Source organism: Aricia agestis, chromosome 13, assembly GCF_905147365.1.
Source record: "Aricia agestis chromosome 13, ilAriAges1.1, whole genome shotgun sequence".
Taxonomy (NCBI): Eukaryota; Metazoa; Arthropoda; class Insecta; order Lepidoptera; family Lycaenidae; genus Aricia; species Aricia agestis.
The window spans coordinates 5,153,124-5,175,560 of NC_056418.1; the positions used below are offsets into that span (position 1 = coordinate 5,153,124).

Genomic DNA, 22,437 nt, shown 5'->3' on the forward strand with positions numbered 1-22,437 from the left:
GGGGGCAAACGAGTAAACGGGTCACCTGATGGAAAGCAACTTCCGTCGCCCATGGACACTCGCAGCCTCAGAAGAGCTGCAGGTGCGTTGCCGGCCTTTTAAGAGGGAATATGGTAATAGGGGAGGGTAGGGTAGGGAAAAGGGGAGGGTAGGGAAGGGAATAGGGGAGGGTAGGGAAGGAAATAGGAGAGGGTAGGGAAGGGAAAAGGGTAGGGAATTGGGCCTCCGGTAAACCCACTCACTCGGCGAAACAAAGCGCAAGCGCTGTTTCACGCCGGTTTTCTGTGAGCTCGTGGTATTGCATGGCTCTCCCACGTCAAACTGGAGGTATTACAACAGTAATTTTCTCAATTTTTATTCCATATATGGGGTAAATTTTTTGTTTTTTATTTTGTACACAAATTGCAAAAGCATTGAGTCATCTCTAGACTCTAGGTCATTTAGTCGTTTGAACGGGATAATTTCTTCATGCTTGACTGTTATCACAGATTAGCTCATACAGTACATATTATAAAACTGTTTGTTTTTAGTAAATAAACGGTGCACATACACTGTAGCAATGACTCAAATCCTTGACCTATGATAGATATGTGTTAACCTTCTTTCCGTGTCGGTAAATAGACAAAAACACACATTCTTGGTTATCTCTTTTATGTTATCTGAAAACAATTAAAAACATTGCGTCTACTTGTAGGTTTGTTAATTAAAATAGTCAAATAATTTCTGAAATACATATAATTTTTGTGGCAAGATCTTATTTAAGATCATTTTTGAAATTTCTGAATCATTCAGGAATTCCAAAAATCTCCAGCTTTTATTTAGTGACGTATGACAACATTATACAATACTAATGTAGATACCGTTATAACTTATACTCATCATTCACAGAGGTTAATCAACTTGTTATTTTAAATGTTTTCGTGTGAGTTGTTCTAAAGATCAGCAAGGCTAATATGGTCGCTTTGAAGAATCATGATATGAATCATAATATGATTTATTTTTATAAAATCACAAAATGCAATTCTCTGCTTGCAATTAATTTCTGTATTTTTGTACTGATTTGACATTTGTCAGTTTGACAGTTTTGACAATTCATTTGCTGAATTGATTGAGAGGAATTGCTAAATGTGACCATTTTAGCCCCGCTGAGTTCGCACCCACCTAAAATCATCCGATATGATATCATCACTGATCTTTGCAATACAGTCATAAGATACTGACATATCATCAAGCTACACTTTTAAACTTCTATTCTTTTAAAGGATAAACAACACAATACATAAATACTTGCGTTTTTAGAAACTGTATCAACTGCAGGAGTTTCTTTTGGCATTGCAAGTCTGATAATGTTCTAAAATTCTTTAGATAACATTACGACGCGACGGTATTTTGTTAGTTTAAGTATAGTATTAGTTATCCAAAGAACTAAGAATATATTATGTTCTTTGGCTGATATCGCGAGCCGCACTTGGAAAGGGTAATGTAACATTTATAAGGTTGATAACGTAATCTTTACTTTGGAGAAATTAACTTTACTTGCGTGTGGGAGGCCGCTATGTTTTGAGATAAAATAAGTTTTTTTTTAATGAAATATGGGGGCAAACGAGCAAACGGGTCACCTGATGGAAAGCAACTTCCGTCGCCCATGGACACTCGCAGCATCAGTAGAGCTGCAAGTGCGTTGCCGGCCTTTTAAGAGGGAATAGGGTAATAGGGGATGGTAGGGAAGGGAATAGGGGATGGTAGGGGAGGGAATAGGGTAGGGGATTGGGCCTCCAGTAAACTCACTCACTCGGCGAAACACAGCGCAAGCGCTGTTGCACGCCGGTTTTCTGTGAGAACGTGGTATTTCTCCGGTCGAGCCGGCCCATTCATGCCGAATCATGGCTCTCCCACGTATAAATTCAATGTTTGTGTTACATTTTCAAAAGAATTAAAAATTTAACTGACATTTCAAAACAACGAACCTCTTGTAAACATTTTCAAACTATAGATTTTAATTTAGATAATCTTCCAGCAGTGGCGACTGGCGACAGTGCCCTAGGGAAATTATGACACTCAGGCGTATTTAAAGCGTAGCCTATAGACACAATATTCTCTGAATATAGCTTTATTGCTTCGAGGGAATAATGCAACTTAAGATTTGTCCTTTACATGGTTTCTAACTAAAATTAAGTCATATAATTTATAGCATTGAAAATGTTAAAATGAATCCCTTTCAGAAACTTTGAAAATTGTATTTGCGGCAGTTTTCAATTGTTGATTGCCGAAGTTTCTGAATCGCTTTCATTCAGAAACTTTCAAAATAACATTGCATTTGCGGCAATTTTCCGAAACCTCGTCTAATGTGATTACCTTATATCCGAATTACTTGGCACAGATGACGAAACAGTCGGAAACTGTCATAATGGTAAACAATGATTCGCCACACTGAAATTCTCATGATTGTATTTTTTTTATTCCCAGACACAAAAATGTTGACTAAAAGATTATGCAGACTGTTTTTTTAACTAGTGTTTCTTACAATTCTTTTGCATAGCAAAGGCTTTTTTTACGTTATAGAAATAAGAGTTAGTTACCTACAGAAGTACCAAAAGACTGACGTGAATCATACAAAAAAATTAACGACTTATTCCGGATTTTTTTCGCAGACCTAGACATTTAAAAAAACTTTTCGATTTTCAAACATTAACCAATCATTATCTCAAAGCAATGCTTTAGGTAAACTAATGTCAAAAACCCCGAGAAATCTGCTACTCACTTAAGATGATACACCAGGGGCGAGAGAAATTGAAAATAGGTGTTTGAAAATGTATTGCTGTCTCACCAATCTCAAGTCTCCCACCGCAGAGCGCGATAGAGACAACACGACAAAAGTTCTAATAAATAAAAGAACAGAAAATCTTCGATTCGTTGTCCGCTGATTCCTTCTCCAAAACTTAACCGAAGAATTAAAGCAAGGCTTGAGCTGTGTTCCAATGTTATATATATTTTTTTAATATTTTAGCCAGTTTTGTTTTCTGGGTGTTTGAACACAGAGAAAAATCTTGCCATTTTTTTGGGTTTTTGGACGTATCTTTTTTAATAATTAAATTAGGAAAAAATAGAAAACATAGGGACATGCTAATAGTGGCCACAGATATTCAGGAAAAAAATCATAACTCTACCGGCATAATCCAGGGAGGAAACAAGGGACAGCGTTTGTATGGAAAAACGGCGGTGTGGACTCCTCTTAAACAACGACGTTTAGAATTTAGATGTGGCAAAAAATTATTCTTGTATTCAAGCAAAGTATATATTCAAGCAAAGTACCTAGCAAATATGATCATTGATCATAATAATAATTTATTTACAAAGGGATAATATAATATTATTTTGTAAGTTCTAGATGACGCCTCAGACCAATGACGCCCGCAACTCCGTTGCACCAAAATCCGTTTATCGCGCGGAAACCGTACATTTTTCCGGGATAAAAAGTATCCTACGTCCATTCCCGGGACTCCCATACCAAATGGCAGCAAAATCGGACCAGCAGTTTGTGCGTCTGGTCTGGCGTCAAGACTCAAGAGAGTCAAGAGGTAACAGACAGACAGAGAGACACACTTTCGCATTCATAATAATTAGTACAAAAGTGTGGATAGGTACTGGATACACGAATAATTATATCCACATTCCACATCTTATACAATGTGTATGTGATGGTAACGTTTACTTTAACAATATTGCTCATGCACGTATATCATTATGTACGTTTGTTTGCCGAACACTTGACCGCGAACAACCGTAGATATAATATGTTACGAAAGAGGAATCTTCTTTAACAACCTCAGCGAAAATGTTCACTCTTTAGTAAAGTAACCAACTCCGTTGCGCAGAAACTTTACCGCGCGGGAATCGTAATTTCTTTACGGGATGAAAAGCAGGGGCGTAGCTACCGCCGTATATCAGCCGTATCAATTATACGGGGCCCCCGGCCTGAGGGGGCCCCTAAGGCGCGTTACAAGCAAAAATTAATAAAAACTTCACAAATTTTTTAAATTTCAGAAATGAGAAAAGTAAAAAAAAGCAATTTCTTTTTCCCGAGTAAAGCGTGCGTTCAAATTTTAAGAACTATGGGACAGAAACGCCTGTCAGACCTGTCACTATTGTCCATAGAGGCAGAAACTTTAGAAAAACTAAAGTTATCATCAGCATCATAATGATTTAATTAATCAGTTTGCCGAAAATAAGGCAAGAAGAGTTTATATCTAAGTTGAATTGTTTTTAAAAATGTGACAGATAGATCTTAGATTATGATGAATAAATATTTCTTATAATTTTATATACTTAAACATTTTTTTCATTTTAGAGAAATCTTTACTCTTCCTAAGGGCCTCCAAAGAAATTTTTAAACGGGGCCCCGCCAAGGTACGCTACGCCTCTGATGAAAAGTATCCTTTGTCCTTTTTCAGGACTACGGTATTTGAATAAGTACCAAATTTTATCAAAATAAGTTCAGCGGTTTACAAACAGACACACTTTCGCATTTATAATTAATTTTTCTGTACGTCTGAGAAACAGCTGTCCGTGTTAAATTTTGATAACAGCAGATTTTGTTTTGATACAAAACGTTGAATCACATTTGGATATTTTTGGTTTGGATAAGATATTAATTATTATTTATAAACAAAATAATTGCTGATAAGTGATAAACTTACAATATTATTAACGTTACCAATTATGATAGGTACATAGAGTATGAAGTACTTATCAAGTAAGAAGTTATTATTTTTTAATGCTTCAGTTATTAAATGACAAAGGGCAATCAAAGTTCATTGTTTTCGATCTAAATAATAATAATCTATACATCTATACATATAAATAAAATTGGAGTGTCTGTTTGTAATATTGAAAAAACCGTTTTTTACTCGATGCATATGAATGTATATAGGGTACATACACCAAAACAACATTTTTTACAATTTTTGTCTGTATGTCTGTCTGTCTGTTTGTTCCGGCTAATCTCTGAAATGGCTGGAGCGATTGTGACGGGACTTTTTTGGCACATACCTGATGTAGTAAGGCATAACTTAGGCTAATTTTTAACCGACTTCCGAAATGGAGGAGGATATATTTCACTTTTTTATATCGGTTCGCGGACAACTCCGTCGTTTGTAGACCGATTACCAAAATTCTTTTGTTGTTGTACGAGATGTAGCCCGAATTTGGTAACATGATCACAAAAGTGGTGATCTGATGATGCAATCCATGAAAAATCGACGGGAGTCCTTAAAATTTAAATGGAAACATAAAGTGATTTTGCGTTTTTATGAAGGATTTTAAGCTTAAACTATCAAAAAATAAGAATTTGCTCCGAAGTACACCCTGGTTCCGAAGGTGCTGTACAGAACTCTTGAATCGTTATTGATAAATGTTCGGCAATTTTGGTGTTGTTTCAAACTTTCAACAACTAAAAGCATATTATTATGTCAATGTGTCAATAATACTAATCATCATCATCACTATAATTATACCATGAATCATCACATTATTATCAAAAATCTTGCCTTTGATTATTGTTCCACCGTTTGTTGACTGATTTTCAAAACTCTTTTGTTGCTATTTAGTGATATTTTTTGGGACAGACATAGACACGTCAACTATTTCTGTATTGAATCTTCATAACTTTTTACTCCGTAGCAGCTAACTTTAGCGCAATTTCTATGTGCAATTTACAGCTTTTGTGGATCTAGATTAAATGAACTAAAAAGTATTAAATAATTCATATTCTGTACTCAATATTTTTGTTCTCACTCTTCATTATTTTGAAGTCGGTACCAACTACCAGCTAACCTAATCGCCAGTTCTATGACAAAATATAACTGCAACTTATATTACTGGTACCGACTTCAAATAATCATAATTATTTGAAGTCAGTACCGGATTGAGAACAGAAATACTGAGTAGGTACAGAATATGAATTATTAATTAATACTTTTTAGTTCATTTAAGAAAATTACTATTGTCGTTACCTTAGAAGTCGGTTTCAATTTTTGTTTAAAATAATAATTTTACTCTTATTCGTTATCCTTAAGATTTTCTATACAGTATTGACGTTTTCATCTACAACTTTAGGTTCATGAAAAGTTATCACATCAACTACCTAACAAGGTCCCATTTTTACTATTTGGGTAAGGAAGGGAAAATTTCTCTCTTTTTCGTTTTCTTTTTTTATCACATTTTGCTGATGAGTCGCGGGCAACAGCTAGTAATTAATATAATTATTAGCAATAAATTCATTATAATACTAAAATATTAATTTATGTCTTCTTATTGTTTTACAATTAAAACAATACAGAATCGCGTAAGTCGTTATCCACAATGAAAGGAAAAATTATGAAATTGGCCAAATGCGAGTCGGACTGGCGTACATAGAGTTCCGTACAGTAAATTTGTATGGAAGCTCCCCTTAAATCACAAGTTTATGTACTTTTTAATTACTGATTATTAAAGCTGAAATACAATTACTTAAGTATTTTCTGAAATTTTCAAAAACCGTGTTTGTTGTATGAGATTAATCATTTATTTTATTTTAATTGGACTATTAGCTTTTGTAGCGACAACAAAAATACTTACATAATTTGTAAAAAATTAAAATATAAAAAAAGAATATAGACCTAGAGATAGAGAATGGGTACTAAGCTAAGTACAGAAAAGTTTTAACGTGACTTTGGCTATAATTAATTTACAAACTCACCTCCGAAAAAACTATTTCATCGAAATATAAGTATTAACTAGGATAATTATACATTTTATTTGAATAAATTGTTAGTAAATCTATATTAAAATCTCTTTAACCGAACAATTTTGTTTCTTAATATTTATTTCCAAAGATATTTAAAAAAAAACATGAAAAATAGAGAAGAATCGCCCGAGTAGTTACAGGTTTATGCTAAGCTAAAATGAATCTTATTGCGATGCGTATACGCTTGGTCTTTGGTTGTTGCAAGGTTATCGTTTTTGATTGAGATTAATCCCCGCCTTAAATGTAAAAAGGAGCAAAATATTGCATAGCTATGCAATATTTTTCTTGGCTCCTTTTTACATTTAATGTTTTGGTGGGATTGATTAGAAGACATTAGGTTGGTTGTACCTACACGCTAGGTTAAGCATGCATAATAGTTCTGCATGAGCAGATAACATATTACATGCCTACATAGTTACAGTGGATAACCGCATACTTTGTCGCAAATCGCAATCACGCTATATTATATGTTCAACATGATTTTGTATCTCATGATTGATTATACCAGTGTTTCCCAACCTTTTTCAGCCTGCAGTCTGCACGGATTTCTAGTAATCAAGCACAGTTTTCATAGACCCCTTAATAAAAGAATTAATAAACAGCAAAAAATTCCGAATATTATGTATGGCCCAGAGATGACACCGCGGACCCCTGTACATAATATTATACTCACGGACCCCCAGGGGTCCGCGGATGACAGGTTGGAAAACACTGAATTATACACTAATATTACCAATAATAATAATCAATAGTATGTAGATTGAGTGTAAGATTTTGTCACATCTGGGACGTTAACTAATATTGCTCATTTGGAGCGTAGTTGTAGTATTTAGTATCACAGAACCACAAAATATACAATGTGCCATTTTACAACCGTGAGAAAGAGAAAAAATTTGAGAGCCAATTTGTCGATAAAATATGCCATAGATCATGACATTAAAGGATCGGACACCGGTGTCGGGACACATTGTATATTAGTAGTACCAAACAGAACTGAAAAATTAACCTACGTAAGTGGGTAGTATCGTAGTATTGAATGAACTTACACTCCGCACTGGCGGTCCGCCATTTTGTGACCCCTGAAGTAGACTAATAGTATTTAATAATGATTATGAGTGAGTTGCAAAGAACCTGAATTTTAACTGGCCAGTAAAAAAGGTCAAAATAGTTTCAAGTTTGCCTTGACTTGCCGCCATATTTTCGCCAAAGCGTCGACATACTGAAGTGGAAACATGGGAAGATACTTATTGGTTTTGTAGAAAAAAAGGGCAAAATGTGCAGTCCTTCGCACAGAGACCCCACTCGAAATAAGTGGCTCTCGCCTGCTTGTTTAAACAAACGTAGCCCTCCAAATTATACCATGGGAAAGATTAACAAATATTGACTTCGTCAACAAATAATTCTGCCTTCAAAACCAGAATAAATTAGGTAGAATGACTATTTAAATCTATTCCCATTCATTTACAAACACTTAAGAAAACTGTTGTTTTATTAGCGTGCCTAATTTTGTGTCCTACTTTTTTGGGTTAAATTCTTGGCTAGTCACCACCATTTATCAAGTATCACACGTTGAAACATGGAAGGTTTTAAAAAAATTGTACTTGGAAAAATACAACATTTTAATTTTTAACTATGGATGGTGTAGGTACGAGCACCATAACAGATTTCTATGAAAATTAATTTCAAATAGCGATTAAATATTTTATTTTATTTATTGTTGCTTTGAATTCACTCTAAACTTAAAAATTTCACAATAAGTTCACACGAAATCATTTAGAGCACGTAAGCGCATTCGTTCACGGGCTTAGCGTTTCGATTTAAAATGTATCATAATATTATTGTATGCAATTACATTCGCGGACACAAATGATCTTTATTTCTATGCTGATAAGGTCGATTTGGAGGTTTTTGATGACTGTACCCACGCTCGTGATTCGACAATAAGTTCCCATACGTGACAACGACCCTTCCTGGGTGTTCCTGTATCTTGGAATGTGTTAGCAATTCCTGTTACTATTAACTCTTGGAAAAGGATACAATATGAGCTTCATACATAAATCCTTTATTATACCAAGTAGGTAGATGTTGCCGCAGTCCGCAACGTTGAGACTAGGGAAGTTGAGACGAAATTCGTTATCGCGCGGGAACTATATTTTCCGGATTTAAATAGAGTAGGACGGTCCTCCCGGGACTCAAGTACCGTATCCTACCGTATACTAGTTCCATATTCTTATAAATTTTTATAAGAATATGGAACTAGTATAAGATAAGGATTAAGGGAGATCGCAGACGGCACACTTTTGGCCGGGCCATGCAGACTATGTGCGCCACAGACTCGATCACACAAAAAGTGTGCCGTCTGCGATCTCACTAAAAAAATACTTACTTCTAACTCCTATAGTTTTTAGTAGAAGGTAAGCCCTTACCATCAGACTGCTATTTTGCATAATCCATTTAAACCTCAAGTCATAAAATTGAAATGGGATTTTTTTCTCTGGAGCCTGTTTTTTTATAGAATCTTTACTTAATATTATAATTGGGAAGAGTTTGTTTGTTTGTTTATCTCAGGAACTACTGGTCCGATTAGAAAAAATATTTCAGTGTTAGATAGACCATTTATCGAGGAAGGCTATAGGCTATATTTCATCACGCTAATACTAATAGGAGCGAAGAAATAGAGGAAAGTGTGGAAAAAACGGGGGGAAATTACTTGAAAGGGCTTATTTGAATGCGCTAATCTCAGGAACTACTGTCCGATTTGAAAAATTATTTCAGTGTTAGATAGCCTATTTATCGAGGAAGACTATAGGCTATATTCTATCACGCTAAGACTAATAGGAGCGAAGAAATAGTATGGTCGACTTAAGTAAATTCAATGTTAGCTGTGATTGGGTGGATGGGTTTGACTTAACGCAACCAAATTACTTCGGTCCGCCATCTGCCTAGGAATCAACTTCTCAGATAGTACAACCATTTTGACACTGATTTTTTTTATGTAATATATTATATAGACTAATATTTGAAAAGGTTTGTCCTTGACCTTGTCATTCACTATCAGTACATTTACTGAACATGTAATGTGATGAAAACGGAAACTGATAAAAGATTTTAACAAAAAAATATTTAAATATTATGGCTGTAACTTCATATGAACTGTAATAAAAAAAAACATGACATGCTCACTATTTTTTTTGTCATTAATTTGTTATTCTTTATTTTATCATTTAATAACATAAAAAAACTGTAATCCTTTTTAACTTAACATGACATTATTGACAGCTCTTGAACATGTTGCATGGATGAAGTGATGTTAAACTCGAGATTATACATTATTAAAAATTGACAAGGCAGGCAGAGGAGGCATCCACAAGGAACTAAAATGATGCCTGGTTCATTTATCCATACTACTTTTATAAATGCGAAAGTATATCTGTCTGTCTGTCTGTCTGTCTGTCTCGCTTTCACGCCAAAACTACTGAACCGATTGCAATGAAATTTTGTACACAGTTATTCAAGAGTCTGAGAAAGGACATAGGCTACATTTTGATGTGGGAAAATATCTTATTTCCATGAACAAAATTTTTGTCAAATTTAAAAACTTTTTAAAACCCTGGTAAGTGTTACCCCACTTAGGGCCGCGCTACACCGGAATGGCAGCGCTGAAAGGGCTCGCCTCGCTGCTGCCATTCTGGTGTAGCGCGGCCCTTAATTAATCAAAATACCCAAAAACAGCTGTGCAGTGTGCATATAATCTATACTAATATTATAAATACGAAAGTATCTCTGTCTGTCTGCCTATTTGTCAGTCTCGCTTTCACGCCAAACGCCAAAACTACCGAACCGATTGTAATGAAATTTTGTATACAGATAGTGTAAAGCCTGAGAAAGGACATAGGCTACTTTTTTACTGGAAAAAAGGGTTGTAAGGGGGTGAAAATGCGTAAATTTGTTCAAATTAAGTTAGTTCCAAAAATTCATAATAGATGGCACCGTGCGTCTTCTACATCGCGCTGACGCTTGCTCAAAAGTCTTTCAATAAGAGGTGGTATCATCTTAACATTTAAGTTTCATTTTTTTTCGATTGTTATATCTATTCCACGGTATTAACCGGGTTTTTTTACGGGTTTAAATTACGGGCAACAGCTAGTAAAATATATTTTAACCTTCATAAAATAATTATTTGATGTGGCCTATTTCACCCCTTAAAGGTGTAATTTTTGGAAATGTTCCTAGGGTTCCATAAACATTTTCCATAAATGTCCTATATGAATATGAGCAATATCTGTCTAGATTTTTTTTAAATATAATGGATAGTAGAGATATTATAATAATGGCATCAATTTTATAATCATAATTATCAAATTGATAGTAACTTTAATTTAATTATTATCTACCAACCAAACACGAATACATCCAAATATTCTTATACATATAATATATAAAAAACTAGGTAGATTTTGATGACACCAAAATTGAAGATACCCTTGTATGTAAGAAGAAAATCTACACTACAATTTGAATAATATCTCCAAATTTTTTATACATTATGGGCTCTCTAAACTCATTACCTTAATGACCTTTACTTTATTCCAATCCAGTAACCCAATACAGCATTGGATTGCTACTGGAATAATATAAACTGGTAGTGTAGTGCTATGAATTGTATTTCAGTGCATTCCAGAGGCCGAATAATGTAAACCATAACATAAGTTTATTGTATCATTACTAATGATGACAATCAAGACGATGTAGACCTCGAAAGAGAGCATAGGGCATTGTAGGTTATGGCAAATATGTTGGTGCATAGATTTAGTCGTTGCACGGACGCTGTAAAAATTACTCTTTTTAAGGCTTACTGCACCTCTTTTTACACCTGCTGCAGCTTATGGGCCAACTACACCAATAAAACATACAATGCCCTACGCATTCAATATAATAATGCTTTTAGAGCACTGCTGCAGCTGCCGCGTTTCTGTAGTACCTCAGCCATGTTTGCTTTTGCGGATGTAGATAGTTTTGAAGCTATACTCCGCAAAAGAACTGCATCGCTACTGGCCAGGGTCCGCGGCAGCAGTCACAGTGTCCTGAGGGAGATAGTCGACAGCGGGGATTGTCCTCTGATCGACTTTATGATAAATAGGACTAAATCTCTTTTTAGAATAGAATACTAATTACTAACATAGCGATAAGTTTATTTACTAACAATTTTATGGATCTGAGTTATCTGAAATAAACATATTTTATTTATACCTAACCAATTTACACCAACCAATTTATATCTTATAGTTAATTGTCTCATTAAAGCCTACCACATGTCATTAAATGTTGGTTAAGCTATAGTATGTTTATTTCTGATAAGAATATTCAAGGAGGTAGTGTAGAGAAAGGGAAAGTAGGGTATGTTTTGAACATGGTAATAGGTAGTGTACTGCAAACACTTACCCGCCAACGTGAATCTGTCCATGTAGTTGATGAGGTTGACATAGCACAGTATCCCCACTGTCATGTATTCGAAGAACGTAACTTCACTTAGGTTGTCGCGTCTCCTGCCCTGCTTGTCTTGCAATAACGATGTTGCGGACTCATTGTCACCGTTCGCAACCAACTGCTGGTCCGAAGCATTCGGCGTTATGCTACTTTGGTCCATAGTTCTGATCACCCAAAAACGGTAATGATATAACCACCCCCGAACACTTCGAAGTTTTAAGTTGATCTGATGTAAGCCGCTTTTGTTATGCTCTATTAAGATTACAGAATGTGTTTAAAGGTACAATAAACCCGGGCAATGGGTAGGTTCTAAAAATTATGTATTTTTAGTTCACGGCGACACGTCCTATTCGAAACACGTAACCGGGACAAACTGACAAGTGTGAAGTGACAACTGTTGAATTTTGAAGTGTCAGCAATGTCAAAATGATTATAATGTTTTTTTTTTTTTTTTTTTTTTTCATATAATGGCACTTCGGCTATAACCATGGCCAGTGTCGAGTATAATATTATGGCGGGAAAACAATATTCTTTATACAATTTTTTTCTATATTATCGTCAGGTCAGTCAGGTCTAAAGTCTAGTCAAAGTCTAAGTATAAAGTAAATACAGTCAAGAAGTCAAGTCGGTCGATTCAGTAAAGTGGTAGGACGCTTTACTGAAACTTTTGATGGAGTTTTGGAGGGAACACAAAAGAGCACGTTTCTGGTTATTACATCACTTTCCTACACTTGTGCACGATAACTAATATTTAATGGTTAATATCCTACCAATATTACACATTAAAAACCCAGATAACACAATTTTAGGAAAATAATATAAAAACACAACATCACTCTTTCACATTCTCCCAAAAACCGATTATAATGTTGGTATCAACCATAGACATAATATATACTGTCGTAAAGACCACCTGACAACTCGAAAATGCGTGACCATTTTTGATCTGTCAATGTGTGCGTGTGCTAGTGATGTATATTTTACTATCGATAGTATAGTATTTTGCTATCGATAGTTTAGTCCGTTCGAGTTATTTTACCTGAGTTTCTATAAGAAATAAATAATATGCAACTTTGATAGATTTGTATTTCAAATTAGGTATCATAAATTTTAATTGGCAAAAAAAAGGTGACGATTGAAAAGTAGATACACATTTTCTTTTGGAATGATTTTTCAATCGTCGGATATGTTATGACATGAGGTTCTTATAGGGGTAAATAATTTACACTTAACACATTATAAAGTTACTTATTTATTACTCAGGTAAAATCTATCTGGTAAATCAGTCCTTACATTGAAAGTAAACGTTGAAAGTAAACAACACACATAGTATATTATATTTTATTCTTAAATTAAATACATATTATAAAATATCATAATATTTTATTACAATTATTTTGAACCGACTTCCAAACAGGAGGAGTCTAGACGTTCGCCTGTGGATATGTTTTTATGTATGTTCAACGATTACTCCGCCGTTTATGAACCGATTTTCAAATTTTTTCTTTTGCTGTACATTGTATTGTTCCGAGTAGGTACCTAATCGCCAGTTCTCTGACAGAATAGGTATAACAGCAACTTATATACTTAGGACTGGTACCGACTTCAAAATTATGAAGATTGAGTACAGAATAAGGATTATTTAATACTTTTTAGTTCATATAAGTATAATCTTAAATGAACTAAAAAGCATTAATTGCTTATAATTGCTTATTTTTAATAATTGCTTCAGTAACAAGTGCAACAGTATGTCAAACTTACTGGCACAAATAAAGTTGGGATAGCTCCTTTAACCAAAATAGTATTTATTCTAATTTTTTTTTTAAATTTTCAATGAAATGTTTGCCTACATATTGTTGAATTTTTCTTGGGATTCCAACCAACACGCCCAATTAATTTCAGCCATTTTCCTCTTATTAGAGGATCTTGAGAGAATCTGTAATACAAATGATTATGATATATAAATATAAACCTTCCTCTAGTTTTAGAGTCACTCTATATTATAGTAGTTATATTATATTAGCTATATTATACTATACTATATTATATTAGTTAAAATAAGATAATATGTCCTTTTTAGTCCGGCCGCACATTTTCCGAATTTCTGATCACAAAAATTCGGACGCCCCGCCCCGCTCATACATTTTGACACGTCAGAAATTCTTTTAGTATTATGGGTCTACAACAAAATGTATGAACAGAGTGCGTTCCGCCGGGCGTCCGAATTTTTCTGATCAGAAATTTCGGATAATGTGCAGCCGGGCTTAAGGTGATAAATATAAAGGTAAATGATTTTTATTTTAGATTTATGTTATTGTAAAATATCGATAAGCATATCGATAAATTTGATTCAAGCACTAGCGTATATGTAAGAAATTTTGATGAAAAATTTTTCTTCAAAATTTGTGTAATATAGGAACAATAGTACCTTTAGTTACGCAAAATATGAAAGTAAAAGGGAGGATTCACAATATTTTATTTGAAATAGAGAACTAAAGACCAGAATATAGCAAAAATAAACACATCGTAGCAATTAGGACATGAAGATTAATTACGGGTGAAATGTATATTTTTCAGGATTATTCCTATGATTTACACTGCAATCACTCACAGCACAAGTTATTATTGTTATATATAATAGTATTTGTTGAAAATAACATACGATTTAAATAATAAATTGCAAATACCGAAAGGGCATAAAAACGATTGACGACTTTTGACGACCTGTCAAATAAAAGTTGTTACAATTTTCATTAGACTGCCTCTCTCTTTTCATCTTGTTATAATTCCATAAAGGATTTTCTTCTCTCTCGCACTCTTTGTTGGTCTTTAGCATTATATTATGTCTATGGTATCAACTACCTACATCATAGAGTGTGTTCCTAAACTCTGTACATATTAAGTACCATAAACTTATAATATACTGTCGTATAGACCACCTGACAACCCGAAAATGCGTGACCATTTTTGATCTGTCAATGTGTGCGTGTGCTAGTGATGTATATTTTACTATCGATAGTATGGTATTTTGCTATCGATAGTTTAGTCCGTTCGAGTTATTTTACGTGAGTTTCTATAAGAAATAAATAAGCAACTTTGACAGATTTTGTATTTCAAATTAGGTATCATAAATTTTAATTGGCAAAAAAGGTGACGATTGAAAAGTAGATACACATTTTCGTTTGGAATGATTTTTCAATCGTCATTCGTCGGATATGTTATGACTTATGACATGAAGTTCTTATAGGGGTAAATAATATACACATAACACATTATAAAGTTACTTATTTATTACTCAGGTAAAATCTACCTGGTAAATCAGCCCTTACATTGCTGCATTGAAAGTAAACGTTGAAAGTAAACAACACACATAGTATATTATATTTTATTCTTAAATTAAATACATATCATAAAATATCCTATTAATGTTGTTTTATATCTCGGCTGCCGTCAGTATACTTACCGCCGGTTCCCATTACTGATATTTTTGGGAGCCGGCGCCGGCAGCGGAGGCACTCCCTAATATAAAATATTATTACAATTATTTTTAACCTACTTCCAAAAAGGAGGAGGTTAGTCGTTCGGCTGTGGATATATTTTTTATGTATGTTCAACGATTACTCCGCCGTTTGTGAACGGCTTTCAACTGTTTGTGCCGATTTGAAGGTAAAGACAATAGTAATATTATACTTAAATGAACTAAAATGTATTAAATAATCCTTATTCTGTACTCAGTATTTCTGTTCTCAATCTTCATAATTTTGGAGTCGGTACCAGTCCTATTAATAAGTATATAAGTTGCAGTTATACCTATTCTGTCAGAGAACTGTCTATTATATTATTGAAAGCTGCATTCAATGAGTATTAGATTCAAGTGACTGATCTGTGAAACCTTGATTTTATACTAGGTACTTATGTCAAAAGATAATTATTAATTAAAAATAATCGTTAAAATAAGATAATATGTCCTTTTTAAAGGTGATAAATATAAAGGTAAATGATTTTTATTTTAGTTTTATGTTATTGTAAAATATCGATAAGCATATCGATAAATTTGATTCAAGCACTAGCGTATATGTAAATTTTTTTATGAAAATATTTTCTTCAAAATTTGTGTAATATAAGAACAATAGTAACTTTAGTTACGCAAAATATGAAAGTAAAAGGGAGGATTCACAATATTTTATTTGAAATAGAGGGCTAAAGACAGAATAGAGCAAAAATAAACACATCGTAGCAATTAGGACATGAAGATTAATTACTGGTTGGTCTATGCATTATAAGTTTATGTTATGTACTCAAAAGTATGCTTGGTATGCTGTATGGTCCGGTCTATTATTGGCCTGTACGATGATGTGACAAGAAATTGCTAAGTTTGCTTAATTTTATATAACACAAGTCAGAAAAGGGCTAGTCATCATAAATCACTATCAATAATCACTTTGGATGCTCTGGCCTCTGATTGAAATAGTTTAGGAACACACCCACAAATCCATTATACCAACCTAACAATAAATAATAGTGATGTAACTACTGAGTAATCCCTTTTGTCGATTAAATAAATTGACTATAGTTTGTGCGTTTTAAGATGATATGCGTGACACATTATAACTGACAATAGTAGGGAAGTTACCTAACAAAATTTAATCGATAGTTTAAAAATATCGAATCACATCGTAAAGGAATTGCAATCGAAATTACCGATTTCGTACTGACATTTCAGTGGTGCCGGCGATTTAAGATGGCCGCCCTTTTTTATCGATTTGATTTCGATTCAACAGAGTCAATCTCTATTGACATAAGTTCCGTTTTATGCATCTGATATTTTTCAAATATTTTCGTAACAATAATTTTATACTCCTATTTCACAGTTAATATTTATAATTTTATATGAATAAGTTAGCATTTAGCAACTTTTCATTTTTATTCATTTACAATTATAGGAAACATTTGTTTTTGTAGATGGAATATAATTTATTACATTTTGATTTATTTTGTTTTCTTGTAAAAAAAACCCGTAGCAAGGAATATAAGAACTGTCACCCATATCATCTTAAAACGCACAAACTATACTTATGGATGTATATAAGGTCAAATCCCGTAGTACATCCAATTAAATTACGAAAGTACTAAATCTATAAAAACATTGGACACCCAGACACATATTATTAATTATAATGATTTTTTATAATAGATTTTTATAATAGAACTATTCGATATTTAATTAAAAAAGGCTAAAGTAGGTGCACGGAGGTCTAAAGATAGAGTCCGGCTAGCGAAAGATGAGACTGAAAAAGGCGGTAAATTCAAAAATCGACGTATAGGAAAGCTGTCTGTAGTCGGAATTAAAGTTTTGATCTACGAACTACGAATAATAATGTTCCTTAGTTTCTTCTTCATCTTTCGCTAGCCAGACTCTAGTATAAGGAAAGTGTTCTCCAATTTATTTAAAAAAATGGACAATAATTTAACCCTGAGTTCATGTCATCGAATTTTCATCGATAAACTTTATCGACAATTTTACATTCCTAGAACTTTCATGACGTGTGTAAAGTTATCAAATGTCACCTGTCAAATTTTCGAGTTTCGATTTCGATATCATAAGCGGCGACTGTCGCTAAAATGAAAATAGTAAATTACATAAAATAACAAACGAATATAATAAAGCTATATCCGTATATTAATTATTAAATTCCATTCTGTATTGGCAGAAAAATACTCAGTCGTAAAAATGAAAACCTTGTTGAAATTAGTGTTTGTAATTTGCATTAGCGGTACTCTAGCCAAGAAGTACAAGGATGAGGATAAACCGAAATGGGCAAAAAAGGACATTCGAGATTTCACCGATGCCGACATGGAACGGTACTGTAACAATTCGATCTTGTTAGTTGTTTTAGAACTTGAGTGAAGTAAAGAGTGCAACATGACTTATCTTTACAAAATCCATAATATCCATATTCATATTATAAAGGCGAAAGTTTGTTTCTGTCTGTAACCTCTTCACGCCCTACCCGCTAAACCGATTTTGCTGTAATTTGGTACGGAGATACTTTGAGTCACGGAAAAGGCTATAGGATACTTTTTATCCAGTAAAAAGGTATGGTTACTGTGCGATAAACAATAATATTTTTTCAGGCTTTTTGATCAATGGGAAGAAGACGAAGAACCGTTACCAGAGGATGAATTGCCTGAACACTTGCGCAAGCCGCCATCTATAGATTTGAAAAACCTTGATACTTCTAACCCAGAAGCCGTCTTACAAGCTACTAAGAAGGGCCAGACTCTTATGATGTTTGTCACTGTAGCCAATAACCCATCTAAAGCCAGAACCGAGGAGCTTACTAAGATTTGGCAGACCAGTCTGTGGAGCAATCATATACAGGCTGAAAGGTAGTTTTTTGCTACCTCTGTTATTTTATTTACACAATAACTTAATCATTTTAATTATAATATAAAAGGTTCACCCTTTTCTTCATTTTTTACCTCTAATGCAAATTCCAGCTTACACCACTACTAATTTTAATAAAATTTGATATTGTACGGCCATACTTAAATTTTTATAAAGTTTCAAAAAAGGGATAAAATAGTTTTATTGTGCGAATTTCTCTAACTTTTAACACTAAATTATAGTCCACATTTGGTTTGTTAATCATATTTGTTGTTACTTAAGTACTAGTTTTTACTATATTATATAGATAACAGTTCATTTGCCATTGACAATGGCAAATCTAAAATTGTATAATCAAGTTGTTTACTAAAATTAATAATTTTATTTCAGATACTTAATAGGAGACGATAGAGCTATATTCATGTTTAAAGATGGATCCCAAGCTTGGGCAGCAAAGGAATATCTTTTAGAACAAGATGAGCTTAAAGATGTACAACTTGAAAGCCAAACATATGAAGGGAAGAAACCCAATGTTAGAAATCAAGCTGTAAGGGATGAATTATAAGAAAATGAAACCTGTAAAACTAGTTTTGCCAAAACCGTTCTACTGCTGTCATAATAAATAAGAATAAAACCAGGGATCTGCATTTTTTGGAAACTAGAGAGTTTTAAGTAGATAATTAAAAAAAATTTATAAAAAAAGTATATTGTGAAAAATATCAGAAATATTAGAAGGCATCTGTGGCACGGAAATGTTCTTCGTCTATTGTGGAATAAATATGTCCTTCTCCACACATCCATTCCAAAATGTTTCTGCAAAAGAATCAATATTGAGTTTGTGTGGTGAATAAGTAATTTAATTATTGTTGTATATTTTAATTTAATATATTCATTTTTTTATATTAAAGTATGAAACCTACAAGTTTTTTTTTATTTATAAAATTAAGCACAATACAGATAAACAAACTTACTCAAATTCAACCATTGACATGCGATCTTTAAGTGAAGAAAACATGTCCTGTTTGCTGATTCCTTGCTCCAGTGTTGATGCTCGTATCAAGTTATACACCACCATTTGTCGAGCATTCAAACCATTGACAGAGCCGCTTTCAGCGATGCCAACCATGGAGTTAGCTGGCATACTGTTAACTGTGTTGTTATTGGCTGGTTGTTCCTAAAAGAAAATTATAATAAATATGCTATCAATAATGCAATTTTAATAACCTTTTGTTAATGTTGATTTATTCTATCTATCACCCGTCTATCGTGGGTATCGCAGACACGTTAGATTTTCGATTGTTATGCGGCAGCCGGCTGCCACTTGGGGCTTGATAGGTTAATACAAAGTAAGTTTATTGGCTATTTTAAAATTATTCATGTATGTAATGTATTTGGAAAAAATTGTATTACACTAATGTGGAAAACCAAAAAATAAAATTGTGAATGATCAAGCCCTGATCATGTTAGGGGGAGGAATTTTATTTAAAAAAAAAAATACAAAGTGAGTGCACGTCACTGGATTACATTACTGGAACCCTGCAAGATGTGTAAGCAACACTGTAAATGGTTAGTGTTGTTCACACTGTAAACATCTAGTCACATGCTGAAGCAAGAAACTGACACTGAATTTACAATCACAAAGTAAAATTTAAAGTTACCTTTTTAGATTCTGCCTCCATTTTCAACCTGTTATTAATGCATTGTAGATAGTGGAATGTAATAGCATTTATATCAGTTATGGGCATAATCTTGAAGGACATTATTACTTTTTTACCCTTATTAGTCTTAACATTTCCAAAGATTTGCACATAATCATTAACTTTCACTTTGGGCGCAGATTTGTCCTGAAAACGAAAATATTTTGATTATTTCATGTAACTTGCATCAAGGGCTAATGATATAAATACAAAGTCCGGCTGTCCCATTTTCATGCTTAATTTGATGGGTATGGAGCCAGGCGCGGTCGCAGCCTAAAGTTTTGGAGGGGGTCACTCACTAGTCACTACACTAAAAATTTATCACTGTTATATTATGATAACAAGAAATTTCCTTTTATTATTTGACAAGATATTGAGATCTTAGAATTTGACCTTAGATTTGGGGGGGGGGGGGGGGGTCATGTCCCCGTTGACCCCCCCTGTATGGAGATACAAACATGTAGTACCTACCAGAAGATGTTATAGATAGTTTGGTACCATGTGATAAACTATGACATGAATTGTGCAACTTCAGTAATTGCAAGCAGTATCTTTTGTATGAAATCTTATTAGAAAATTGAACTTACATCTTCGTCCATGGCCTCCTGATCAAGCCACAGCACAGCTCTCATCCGCCCAGTTATGTCTTGTATTGTGTAGGTGATTTTTGTGCTCTGCTCTCTTATATTTCTTACTCTTGCCACTATAGACACTATCTGTATTTCCGTCCCCCAAATTTTTATCCCATCATCGCCGCAATGAAGGGCCTGCCTTATCACGATAGGTGCGGTACGAGATGCTCTCCTTCCCTGGAATCGATTTTATTTTATATGAAAAAAAAAACTCAACTAATAATCAGAGGTCAAAAAAATTGTTTACTTACGGTTTTCTGGGGTTGGTTAGGAGTATTTGCATTTCCGAATTGGCTGGGTGAGTTGAAGAAACCTCCACCGGCAACTGATTGATCTAAAATTTGCAATATTTACGTTATTTACATCCAGTCTATAAAGGCAAGATAGTGATTCAAGTTTGGATTAGCATACCATTCCACATGATGGAATATAGTTATTATGATTTTTTACAAGAAGCTGGTTTTATTTAAACTTTCTTAACTTGGTTTTTTTAAATATTATTTATGTAATATTCTTATTTTATAGTAAATTCTTCGCAAATTACAATCGTTTTCTTCAAAATGATTTTGGCGCGACGATTGTGATTTGTCATTTGTCAATGTCAAATTTATTTTTATTTTTATTCAAAGTAGTATATTTGCCAGAAATTAAAAATAATTAAAAAGCTGTCGCCTGTCAAGGAGTTTTGCCGGGAATGTGAAAGAGTGATCAGCGGGGCTGAAATGGTCACATTTAGCAATTCCTCTAAATCAATTCAGCAAATGAATTGTCAAAACTGTCAAACTGACAAATGTCAAATCAGTACAAAAATACAGAAATGAATGAGGGATTTTCATTTATATTTTTGAATTTTAATTTTAACAATCTTAACTAGATGGCGTAAGGATAGACACTTCTAGATTTTCAATTGGTTCCTCACCGATCTGAAATTATCTGCAGGTTGGCATCACTGACTACATATAGGCTGTGTTTCAAAAAAATATCAGTGTACTGTCAAGTGTGACATAAATCAAAACATCTTAAACCTAAGCGATCATTGGCCTAAGCGATTAGACTAGTACACTGGTAATAGTTTAGGAACACGCTGACATAATAAAAACTTGTCAAACTGAAACTTGACAACTGAAAGAGTTTTGGCGGGCATGTCACTTTCAAACTTCTTCTACTTTTTATTGTTGGTGTGGTTTTTATTAATTTTTCCCAAATGGTGGTTTTTGGGTTTTTGATATTCATTATTGGTAAAATATTAGCCATTAAATATCCGTTATCTTGCACAAGTGCAGGTAAGATGTGTTGTCAAAACCAAAATGTAAAATTCCTGTGACATTTGGTGTGAATATCGGTAAATATGGCTATTCTTCCGTGAATTTTAGCTAAAACATCGTTATAATAACTTTATTATCCTATTCATTGGAATATTATTGCGTCTTTGTCAAGTTGAAATGTATC

General features: G+C 33.6%; 3 protein-coding genes across 6 annotated transcripts in view; 1 reads left to right on the top strand and 2 right to left on the bottom strand.

Moving 5' to 3' along the window:
• Positions 1 to 12,639, bottom strand: part of LOC121733115 (protein spinster) — a 39,481-nt gene extending 26,842 nt beyond the window's left edge. For all 4 annotated transcript variants that reach the window (XM_042123270.1, XM_042123269.1, XM_042123272.1 and 1 more), the window contains exon 1: positions 12,227 to 12,639. In XM_042123270.1, the coding sequence (XP_041979204.1) occupies positions 12,227 to 12,431 (205 nt within the window). In that variant the 5' untranslated portion in view covers positions 12,432 to 12,639. The remainder of the gene's footprint in view (positions 1 to 12,226) is intronic.
• A 5,215-nt stretch (positions 12,640 to 17,854) lies between these two features.
• Positions 17,855 to 19,480, top strand: LOC121732942 (LDLR chaperone boca). The gene is made up of 3 exons (XM_042122977.1): positions 17,855 to 18,133; positions 18,407 to 18,661; positions 19,050 to 19,480. The coding sequence occupies exons 1-3, from the start codon at positions 18,003 to 18,005 to the stop codon at positions 19,222 to 19,224; spliced, it is 561 nt and encodes a 186-aa protein (XP_041978911.1). The 5' UTR covers positions 17,855 to 18,002; the 3' UTR covers positions 19,225 to 19,480.
• Positions 19,349 to 21,546, bottom strand: LOC121732941 (replication protein A 32 kDa subunit). The gene is made up of 6 exons (XM_042122976.1): positions 21,400 to 21,546; positions 21,240 to 21,322; positions 20,944 to 21,165; positions 20,318 to 20,503; positions 19,631 to 19,833; positions 19,349 to 19,472 (listed from the first exon to the last, which is right to left on the bottom strand). Exons 1-6 carry the CDS (start codon positions 21,407 to 21,409, stop codon positions 19,388 to 19,390), a joined length of 789 nt encoding a protein of 262 aa, XP_041978910.1. The 5' UTR covers positions 21,410 to 21,546; the 3' UTR covers positions 19,349 to 19,387.
• Positions 21,547 to 22,437: the final 891 nt, after the last annotated feature.

Bases quoted from the DNA above. Each gene is read 5' to 3' on its own strand.
- LOC121732942 (XM_042122977.1), top strand. From the start codon at position 18,003: ATGAAAACCTTGTTGAAATTAGTGTTTGTAATTTGCATTAGCGGTACT. The intron at 18,134-18,406 runs GTACTGTAACAA...ATATTTTTTCAG, and splicing joins ACCGATGCCGACATGGAACG to GCTTTTTGATCAATGGGAAG. The intron at 18,662-19,049 runs GTAGTTTTTTGC...ATTTTATTTCAG, and splicing joins AATCATATACAGGCTGAAAG to ATACTTAATAGGAGACGATA.
- LOC121732941 (XM_042122976.1), bottom strand. The intron at 20,504-20,943 runs GTAAGTTCAATT...TTTCGTTTTCAG, and splicing joins AGGAGGCCATGGACGAAGAT to GACAAATCTGCGCCCAAAGT. The intron at 19,834-20,317 runs GTAACTTTAAAT...ATTTTCTTTTAG, and splicing joins TGGAGGCAGAATCTAAAAAG to GAACAACCAGCCAATAACAA.